This window comes from Bombina bombina, chromosome 9 (assembly GCF_027579735.1).
Source record: "Bombina bombina isolate aBomBom1 chromosome 9, aBomBom1.pri, whole genome shotgun sequence".
NCBI classification, from domain to species: Eukaryota; Metazoa; Chordata; class Amphibia; order Anura; family Bombinatoridae; genus Bombina; species Bombina bombina.
In genome coordinates this window covers 136,429,917-136,441,966 of record NC_069507.1, presented here as the reverse complement: position 1 = coordinate 136,441,966, position 12,050 = coordinate 136,429,917, and the positions used below count along the sequence as shown (strand labels likewise).

General features: G+C 36.8%; 1 protein-coding gene across 1 annotated transcript in view; it reads left to right on the top strand.

The window, feature by feature from the left end:
• The window catches only part of DNTT (DNA nucleotidylexotransferase), a 1,045,168-nt gene that overhangs the window by 324,571 nt on the left and 708,547 nt on the right, over nucleotides 1-12,050 (top strand). The window contains exon 7 of the mRNA XM_053692399.1: nucleotides 95-227. Within this exon, the coding sequence (XP_053548374.1) occupies nucleotides 95-227 (133 nt within the window). The remainder of the gene's footprint in view (nucleotides 1-94; nucleotides 228-12,050) is intronic.

The following is a 12,050-nucleotide window of genomic DNA, read 5'->3' as shown; positions in this document are numbered from 1 at the left end:
TGTAACTCTATACGTGTATGTTGTTTTTCTGCAGTTTTTACAGGTTTCATATTAAAAGCTACATTTTAAACTAAAATATGATTTTCACTTGTAGGTCTCTTATATTATGAAGATATTGCAAGTTCTGTATCCAGAGCAGAAGCAACTGCTATTGACAAGCTAGTCAAGGATATTGTTTGGAAATTAGTTCCTGATGCCACTGTGACCTTAACTGGTGGCTTCAGAAGGTAATGTAATATCAGTAAGATTTACCGTACTTTGTAACCATAATAAACTTATTTATGGATCTTGGATGCAATATATTAAGTTTCTATTTGTACTGTGCGCAAACAGATGGTTCACAATAACAATATTATTCAAACTTAATACTATTTTATCCAAGGATAAATAAAGCAGTGTTTGATTTATCTGGAAGTGTTGAGCACAGTATAATTCTGTTTATTTGAAAACTTGTTTGTTATTTGCAAAAATTAAACCTGCTATAATATTGTAAAAGCAAAATCTAATGTTTTCTTCCGCCGACCATTTGGTTTCCTACATTTTGATGTAATATATTACACAGTATATAGACTATTAGCCTCAGGATGTGTCAGTAGTATATAGATTGAGAACAAGTTAAAACACACATCAATGTAAATAATTGTGCAGTTAAATTCTATACCAGTTATAACCAGTTGTTACTTTAGGAAAACTTTAAAATACACGTTGGAATCATTTCTATCTATTTTTCTTTATTAGTCAACTGGTTTTTACACGAGAGGCTGATAAAGTAACAGAAGTCTGTAGACCTTTTGCATTGTTTTTTAATTCGCAAGATTTTATCTGCCTTTCCATGATATGTTATTTTTAATGGACAATCCCATTGCAGACTCTTTATGTAGTTATCTCATGTCCAGCACAATAATAATAACAATAAGGTACTGAGTTTCATTTGGTGCTCTGGTAGCTATTTAAAGGGACAGGGCCGCCACTAGAAATTTTGGGGCCTCTGACTTAACCATTGATCAGGACCCCCCCCCCCCCCTCCTTTGACATGTGCAATTTTTGACCAAGTGACTAAAACGTATATGCACTTTATTCTTAAGTGTCTATTTAAACTTGGAAATGTTGTAAAGATAGTAACATACACACACACACAGACACACTCATACACTGAAACACACAAACACACTCACACATAAGGATTCACATATAGACACTCTAGCAGACACGCAAAGAAACACACTCAGACACAGAAACCCAAACAGACACTTAGCACTTGTTTACATTGACCTGACAAGTGATGAGGTAAACTACAGTTTTGTAAAAAAAAAAGGAGATTTAGAAAACAAAATATGGAGTTCTGATTATCTTTTTGTAAAGGAAGATACCAACTAAATGATGACAACAGCATGCAGTGGCTGAAAGGAAGGGCCCTGAACTGCCTAAACAATAATTTAAAGGTTAAATGGTGGATTGGTGACTTCCGGAAAGGTCTCAGTCTCAAAGTCTGTAGAAAGATGTGAATAATCAGTAGTAAGGTCAAAATGTCCTAAAACAGGAACAGACAATGGACACACACACACACAAACTCAAACTTGCACATACGCCCAAGGAAACACCGATAGAAACAGCCTCAGAAAACACACAAATACATACACACATACACACACAGAGACACCCACAGAAAACACACAAAGACATACACACACAGAGAGACAACCACATAAAACACAGAAAGACACACATACACACACACACAGAGACATCCACAGAAAACACACAGAGACGTACACACACCCTCACAGAGACACCCACAGAAAACACACACCCTCACAAAGACATCCAGAGAAAACACAGACATACACACCCACACTCAAAGAGGCATCCAGAGAAAATACACAAAGACAAACATACACACACCCTCACAGAGACACCTATAGAAAAAGCTCAAAGACAATTGCACACACCCTCACAGACATCCAGAGAAAATGCACAAAGACATACACACCCACCCTCACAGAGAGACCCACAGAAAAAGAAATACATACACACGCATAGAGACACAAACCAATGCACAAAGACATAAACACAGACACCCACAGAAACACTCACAGGAGGAAACATTTATGCACCTTGCATCCCCTAAATCAACAGTGTAAATTTGGAAATGAAAAAAGAAAAAACAGAGGCGCCGACATGGCCTAGTAATGCAAGGATAAGTGGCTCCAATAAACACAAAACCAGATGTATACTCACAAGAGCAGCGCACCCTGTGGCGCTATTGATGCAGCGCCACAGGGAGAGAAGGGCGCAGAGAGAGAAGGGCGCCTCCTAGTGTAGCCAATTTTTATAAAAGAAATAATGCAAGTGAAAACATACTCACAGTATGAAAAGGCAAAGGTAATGCCCAGGTAAACGGTCTGGGAACTTCACAGTGTCCCAGCAAACTGTGCACCAAACTGAGGGCTGCTCCTCCCAAACGCAGAAGATGTGTCTGTAGTAGTATGAAAAGGCAAAGGTAATGCCCAGGTAAACGGTCTGGGAACTTCACAGTGTCCCAGCAAACTGTGCACCAAACTGAGGGCTGCTCCTCCCAAACGCAGAAGATGTGTCTGTAGTCTGTAAATTTAGAAAGAAAACAAGAGGGCGACCCCTAGTGCAGATCAATTATGAACAGGTGGTGGATATCTGCTTATGCTTACGAATGGATACTCACAAAAAGTATTGCACCCTGTAGTGCAAATGTAGCGTACTAGGAATATTATAGTGTCCTAGTGCACATAACCACTCAAGTAGTGCTGCTGTAGTTGGAGATGGATATCAAGAGTGAAGGGATGGACGTCAGGATGATAAACAAGAGAACTCCAGTATCGTTGTATAAAAATATTTTATATAAAAACAGGAATAAAAGAATATATACACAGATCTATAATGACATCTGTTGTATAATGCTACGCGTTTCTAAGCGCTCACCGCGCCTTTTCCTCAGGCAAATGATCAGGAAAAGGCGCGGTGAGCGCTTAGAAACGCGTAGCATTATACAACAGATGTCATTATAGATCTGTGTATATATTCTTTTATTCCTGTTTTTATATAAAATATTTTTATACAACGATACTGGAGTTCTCTTGTTTATCATCCTGACGTCCATCCCTTCACTCTTGATATCCATCTCCAACTACAGCAGCACTACTTGAGTGGTTATGTGCACTAGGACACTATAATATTCCTAGTACGCTACATTTGCACTACAGGGTGCAATACTTTTTGTGAGTATCCATTCGTAAGCATAAGCAGATATCCACCACCTGTTCATAATTGATCTGCACTAGGGGTCGCCCTCTTGTTTTCTTTCTAAATTTACAGGCCGGAGCCTCGCAGTGGTCCAGCTCACTGTGGGATTGAAGTGGATACCCAGAAGATGTCCCTGAGGGGATTGATAGTAGATATCCTATGTGGACACAAAGTATATGCACATAGCCCAGTATTGTTAAGACAAAGAGACAAGTAAGTAAAGATTAAACTTACAAGATGCAATGCACCTTCAGGTGCATTAACAGCAGGCTGGGACTTAACAGTCGCCCAGCAGACTGGAAAACTCCCAGCAGGTCCTGGTCATCCTCAGGTGGCTAATAGCAGCACAGCCCAATTATGTACTCACAAAAAATACACCAAAGGGCAAGCAAGTGTAATAAAATGTATAAAACTTTAATAAAAAGCGACGCATTTCTCAGCGGACTAAGAGCTGTTTCCTCAGGCTAAAAAATATATTTCATAATGAAAATACACTTGCTATTTAACAGGATATGCATAATGAGAACACAATCTGATAGGTGCAACAATTAAGATAATTCATTAGTCACAACTGTGTAAAATTAGTTGGTATGGTAACCTTTGTAAACAATCCATTCACTGCAGTCTTCAAAAACATATAAGCAGACAAAAGTTTTCCCATTTAATTACACACAATTATTCAGAGATGACATAAATAAATAACATAAATAAACTACCAAATGTTATTTATGTTATCTCTGAATAATTGTGTGCATTTAAATGGGAAAACTTTTGTCTGCTTATATGTTTTTGAAGACGGTATTTCACCTCCCTATAGCGCTGCTATTACAGGTTTTGAAAAAGCAGGCTTGCGCGGGCGATATGATGGCGTTAAGCTCCATACCTCACCCAAATACAAGCGCTGCTTTGACGTGCTCGTGCACAATTTCCCCATAGATATCAATGGGGAGAACCGGCAAAAAAAAGCCTAACAACTGCAATCGCAGAAACAAAAGCTCCTAAACGCAGTCCCATTGATGTCTATGGGGAAAGAAAAAGTTATGTTTAAACCTAACACCCTAACATAAAAACAACTTCTAAACACGCCTAATCTGCTGCCCCTGACATCACCGCACCCTACATAATGTTATTAACCTCTAATCTGCCGCCCTTAACATCGCCGCAACCTAAATAAAACTATTAACCCCTAATCTACCACTCCCAAAATCGCTGCCACCTGCATACAGTTATTAACCCCTAATCTGCTGCCCCTAACATCGCCGCCACCTAAATACACTTATTAACCCCTAATCTGCCGCCCTTAACATCTCTGCCACCTACATTACAGTTACTAACCCCTAATCTGCCGGCCCCAATGTCGCCGCCACTATACTAAAGTTATTAACCCCTAAACCTCTGGCCTCCAACATCACTAACACTAAATAAATATATTAACCCCTAAACCTAACCCTATCCTAAGCATAACCCTAACGTAACCCTAAGCATAACCCTAACACCCCCTAACAAATATAATTAAGATAAATCTAAATAAAATTTACAATTATTACCTAAATAATTCCTATTTAAAACTAAATACATACTTACCTGTAAAATAAAACCTAAGCTAGCTACAAAATAACTAATAGTTACATTGTAGCTATCTTAGGTTTTATTTTTATTTCACAGGTAAGTTTGTATTTATTTTAACTAGGTAGACTAGTTAGTAAATAGTTATTAACTATTTACTAGCTACCTAATTAAAATAAATACAAAGTTACCTGTAAAATAAAACCTAACCTGCCTTACACTAAAACCTAACATTACAATAAAATAAAATAAATTAAAATATTAAAATATAATTATCTAAATTACTAAAAAAATAAACAAACACTAAATTACACAAAATAAAAAAAAAATATCAAATATTTAAACTAATTACACTTAATCTAGCCCTATCAAAATAAAAAAGCCCCCCCAAAATAAAAAAAAACCCTAGCCTACAATAAACTGCCAATGGCCCTTAAAAGGGCCTTTTGCGGGGCATTGCCCCAAAGAAATCAGCTCTTTTACCTGTTAAAAAAAAATATAAACAACCCCCCAACAGTAAAACTGACCACCCACCCAACCAAACCCCCCAAATAAAAATCTATCTAAATAAACCTAAGCTAGCCATTGCCCTGAAAGGGGCATTTGGGTGGGCATTGACCTTAAAAGGGCGTTTAGCTCTTTTACATTGCCCAAACCCTAAGCTAAAAATAAAACCCACCCAATAAACCCTTAAAAAACCTAACACTAACCCCTGACGATCCACTTACAGTTTTCGAAGACCGGACATCCATCCTGACTGATTCCAGACTGATTCCAACCTCGAAAATTTAAAAGGAACTTTATTTTCTTATTACAGGGTCCATAGGAAAAAACTTTAAAAATATATATTTTTTATAGGTAAGTAAAAAAAACAAAGGCTCTATTTCTGTTTAAACCGAGTCATAGCAAAAATGCTAAAAATTCTCCAGTGCTTTGGGCAAGTTTTTCTCTGAAATTCCTGGTAACGAAGGAATTATTGGCAAGATTACAAGTCGCGCATGAAAAACTCATACCGCACAACTTGTAATCTTGCCCATAATGTTTACTATGAAAAAATATATCTTTTCGCAATCAATTTCCATTGCACAGATATTACAAGTCTTGAAAAATTTTGCGCACAATCACCTTTTACACAACAATCCTTTCCACGCTCGAAGAGCTGTAGTTAAGTTTTCCGCAACATAAAAATTTCATGAAACACTTCAAATATACATTACAAAGTACTCTTACACTCATATTAGCACTGTCTAATAAAAATTATTTTAAAAAAATATTGCACACAAAAGTTATAAGGGCTTAAACTTAGACAAAGGGATTTTACATTGACATACATACACATACATAGAGAAACATGGATTTATATGTATAGAGATATCTTAACAATGGAGATAATGAAAAAATTTCAGATTAAAATCCTATACACATTAAACAATATCTCAGAGGGATTTTTAAAGAGATATGCTCATAAAGTTCTTGAGATATCTAGGCATATATATATCTAGACACATATATATATATATATATATATATATATATATATATATTCATATCTCACTATAAATAGATATATCAGTCTAGAAATCATAACATATATAGAGAAATATTTATTTATAAATAAATAGAACATATTCTGTTAAGAAAACATTCTCGCAATATGAAATATTTGCATTTTCATGTACATACACTCTTCGAGGAGAATATGTTGTGCTTTGCGTAACAGCTTAGGGTTTTAGTATTTTTTTAATTTTGTCTTTTCCATTGACTTCTGTGGGGGAATACATGAATGCGCACACAATGTGGCTTTTTGGATTACATGGGTTAACGCACATGAAAAAGAAATGCGATAAAGCCATAACGCGCGCTATGTTTTCGCAATAAAGGGGCAATATACTTAAGCAAACAGCTGAATTAATTGTAAGAATTAATTGTATTAAGAGCTTGTTCAGGAACCCCCTTTTTAAATAGGCTTGGATCTCTCTCCCACTCCGACTAGAAGGTAGATTTCTGCTGCTTCTTATTCTTTAAATAGCTTTTCTTAAGCCAATAGAGTTGTGCACAGGTGCAACATTTGGTTTGGCCGAATTTTTTGAAGCGAATATTCAGAAAAATTTGTTTTCAGAATATTCGGCTGCCGTGCTTTTCGGTATTTGTTTAGTTTTAAACTGAATGAATACGGAATATTCGGGGAACATTTACATTTATTTTTGTTAGACAAATGTATATGTTATTTTGCTACAGGTAAAAACATTTCACCTGTAGTATAATATACTTACCTCTAGCTTGCTGAATAGCCACCTATTTCTGACCCTTCTTCTTAGAGCCCCAGGCCACGTTAACAGCCCTAGTCAAAAACGATAATCTTCCTGGAGTCTTTCTGAAGTTATTGATGACTCCAGTCATCAGAAGCCATCCTGATGTTTGCCCACAGGCCGAAATATTTAAATGAGATGACTCAAGAGTCATTCACGGGCTGTTTGTGAAGTCATCACTCAGAATTTTGTACCTCAGCCAATGACTTTACAAGCCTGATGATGTCTGATGAGGTGTAAATGACTTCTAAAGTAGTTTGATGATCATCAAATGACTCCAGGATGGTCTCTAAAGTAATCCTGTTTGTCTTGGGGGCTTTAACGCATGCTCTGGGATCTGCAGCGCTAAGCCTCATATTAGCCAGCCCAGGGCTTTTTAGAAAAAGGGTCGAGATTAACATGTCTCTCCAGCATGCTAGAGGTAAGTATTTTAACCCCTAAAGGTAATAGAATAATAGCTGAACAGATAGCTCAGCATGCTAAGGAACTGTGACTGAGTTCTGTAGCAACCCAAAGGTTGCAGGTTCGATCCCCGGTGAGGTCCACTCAGCCTTTCATCCTTCCGAGGCTGATAAAATGAGAAGCACCTTGAGACCCTTACGGGTGATTAGCCGCGCTTTACATGTACCCAATACATACATACAAGGTAATTTAAAGACAACAAATGAATAATTATTATTGAATTTGTTTGGAGATTCACTTTGTGAAAATGAAATGAATACCTGTGATTCAGCACAAAACCAGCTGACTCATTAGCAGGTTTGTAAGGAGACAAAACTTCTTCCAACCAACTCAGTGCAGGAACAATAGTGTCAAATGTAAAATGTTGATAAAAACAGACTGATCACACCACTGTTTGAGATTAAAAAAAAGGGTAACTTTTAATCTTAAAGGGACATGAAACACACTTTTTTTTTCTTCATTGTTCCAACAGTGCATGCAATTTTAAACAACTTTTCAATTCACTTCTGTTTTCTAATATGTTTTGTACTATTGGTATCCTCTATTGAAAATGATACCTAGGTAGGCTCAGGAGCTGCTGAATGGTGCCTGCACATATATGCTCCATGTTATTGGTTCACTCAACGGTCAGCTAGCTCCCAGTAGTGCATGGCTTCTTCAACAAATGATATCAACAGAATGATGCAAATTAAATAATAGAAGTAAATTGGAAAGATGTTTAAAATTGTATTCACTATCTGAATCAGGAAAGCCAATCGCAATGCATCCCCTTTGGTGTCCAGCAAACGGGGCGCATTACAATTGGCTACAGTGTGATTCTTCATTTTACACTGAAATAGACTATGCATTGCGGGCAGAGGAATGGCGGAATGTATACGAAAATGACAGCGTGATTATTTATATGTTTAAGCCTCTACAATGATTTTAATCAATGAAAGTGCCTTTCATTTACTTTTTTATTTCAAATATTGTTGAGCGTATAGCTTAAAGGGACATGAAACCTAACATTTTTCTTTCACGCTTTAGGTAGATCATACAATTTTAAATAACTTTCCAGTTTATTTCTATTATCAAATTTGCTTCATTCTCTTGGTATCATTTGTTGAAGGAGCAGCAAGGCACTACTTGTTTCTAACTGAATAACTAATAGATAAAGGGATTTTTCACTAATCTTTTTTGGAAATATATCTTTGATTATTAGGAACTCACCTCACCGGGTGGATTTGCCCAGTAGAGTTTTTCTAATCACCACACCAGGGAGGGTAGTTATCAAGCCGTCAACCTCAAATACGCTGGAATTCCGCAGCGTATTTGTGGCGAGGCTGATACGCCTTAGTTATCAAAGGCTCGAGACCGGCAAAAGTAGAATTTTGTGTCGTAAACTTCGATCCGCCGGACTCAGTCCGACACAGATCAATTCTTACGTCACTCCAGATGTTCCGCACACAAGTGCGGCACATTCTCACTACTTTTGCTAGCTATCAAAAAACTAGCAGGTACGCTCGGCACTTTTACGGCCCAGCGTACCTGGTTTTCAATCCGCCACCCCTGGAGGCGGCGGATCCCATAGGAATCAATGGGAGTCTGACCATAGCGAAAGTACAAGTTCGCTGCTGACAGACATCCCATTGATTTCTATGGGAGCTGTCTACACCTAACACCCTAACATGTACCCCGAGTCTAAACACCACTAATCTGACCCCCCCTACACCGCCGCAACTAAATAAAGTTATTACCCCCTAAACCGCCGCTCCCGGAGCCCACCGCAAGCTACTCTATACATATTAACCCCTAAACAGCCGCTCCCTGAACCCGCCGCAACCTATATTAAATGTATTAACCCCTATCCTGCCCCCCCCTACACCGTCGCCACCTATAATAAATTTATTAACCCCTATCCTGCCCCCCACTACGCCGCCGCCACTGTAATAAAATTATTAACCCCTAAACCTAAGTCTAACCCTAACCCTAACGCCCCCTAACTTAAATATTAATTAAATAAATCTAAATAAATTAACTCTTATTAACTAAATGAATCCTATTTAAAACTAAATACTTACCTTTAAAATAAACCCTAATATAGCTACAATATAAATAATAATTATATTCTAGCTATCTTAGGATTTTTTTTTATTTTACAGGTACATTTCAATTTATTTTAACCATGTACAATAACTATTAAATAGTTATTAACTATTTAATAGCTTACCTAGCTAAAATAAAGAGAAATGTACCTGTGAAATAAATCCTAACCTAAGTTACAATTACACCTAACACTACACTATACTTTAATAAATTATTCCTATTTAAAACTAAATACTTACCTGTAAAATAAACTCTACGATAGCTACAATATAATTAATAATTATATTATAGCTATCTTAGGATTTATATTTATTTTACAGGTAACTTTGTATTTATTTTAGCTAGTTAGAATAGTTATTAAATAGTTATTAACTATTTAATAACTACCTAGCTAAAAGAAATACAAAATTACCTGTAAAATAAATCCTAACCTAAGTTACAATTAAACCTAATACTACACTATCATTAAATTAACTAAATAAACTACCTACAAATAACTACAATGAAATACAATTACATAAACTAACTAAAGTACAAAAAATAAAAAAAGCTAAGTTACAAAAAATAAAAAATTAAGTTACAAACATGTAAAAAATATTACAACAATTTTAAGCTACTTACACCTAATCTAAGCCCCCTAATAAAATAACAAACCCCCCCAAAATAAAAAAAATCCCTACCCTATTCTAAATTACATACATTTCAAAGCTCTTTTACCTTACCAGCCCTTAAAAGGGCCATTTGTGGGGGCATGCCCCAAAAAGTTCAGCTCTTTTGCCTGTAAAAGAAAAATACAACCCCCCCCCAACATTAAAACCCACCACCCACATACCCCTAATCTAACCCAAACCCCCCTTACAAAAACACTAATCCCCTGAAGATCATCCTACCTTGAGTCGTCTTCACTCAGCCGAGCCACCGATGGAACTGAAGAGGACATCCGGAGCGGAAGAAGTTAATCCTCCAAGCGGCGCTGAAGAAATCTTCCATCCGATGAAGTCATCATCCAGGCGGCGCTGAAGAAGTCTTCGATCCGGCCGATGTCATCTTCAAAGAGGCGCTGAAGAGGTCTTCTATCCGGGCGAAGTCATCTTCCAAGCCGGGTCTTGAATCTTCCTTCCGCCGACGCGGAACCACCTTCTTCACCGACGGACTACGACGAATGACGGCTCCTTTAAGGGACGTCATCCAAGATGGCGTCCCCTCAATTCCGATTGGCTGATAGGATTCTATCAGCCAATCGGAATTAAGGTAGGAAAATCTGATTGGCTGATGGAATCAGCCAATCAGATTCAAGTTCAATCCGATTGGCTGATCCAATCAGCCAATCAGATTGAGCTCGCATTCTATTGGCTGATCGGAACAGCCAATAGAATGCGAGCTCAATCTGATTGGCTGATTCCATCAGCCAATCAGATTTTTCCTACCTTAATTCCGATTGGCTGATGATGACTTCATCGGATGGAAGATTTCTTCAGCGCCGCTTGGAGGATTAACTTCTTCCGCTCCGGATGTCCTCTTCAGTTCCATCGGTGGCTCGGCTGAGTGAAGACGACTCAAGGTAGGATGATCTTCAGGGGATTAGTGTTAGGTTTTTGTAAGGGGGGTTTGGGTTAGATTAGGGGTATGTGGGTGGTGGGTTTTAATGTTGGGGGGGGGTTGTATTTTTCTTTTACAGGCAAAAGAGCTGAACTTTTTGGGGCATGCCCCCACAAATGGCCCTTTTAAGGGCTGGTAAGGTAAAAGAGCTTTGAAATTTATGTAATTTAGAATAGGGTAGGGATTTTTTTTATTTTGGGGGGGTTTGTTATTTTATTAGGGGGCTTAGATTAGGTGTAAGTAGCTTAAAATTGTTGTAATATTTTTTACATGTTTGTAACTTAATTTTTTATTTTTTGTAACTTAGCTTTTTTTATTTTTTGTACTTTAGTTAGTTTATGTAATTGTATTTCATTGTAGTTATTTGTAGGTAGTTTATTTAGTTAATTTAATGATAGTGTAGTATTAGGTTTAATTGTAACTTAGGTTAGGATTTATTTTACAGGTAATTTTGTATTTCTTTTAGCTAGGTAGTTATTAAATAGTTAATAACTATTTAATAACTATTCTAACTAGCTAAAATAAATACAAAGTTACCTGTAAAATAAATATAAATCCTAAGATAGCTATAATATAAGTATTAATTACATTGTAGCTATCTTAGGGTTTATTTTACAGGTAAGTATTTAGTTTTAAATAGGATTCATTTAGTTAATAAGAGTTAATTTATTTAGATGTATTTAATTAATATTTAAGTTAGGGGGGCGTTATGGTTAGGGTTAGACTTAGGTTTAGGGGTTAATCATTTTATTA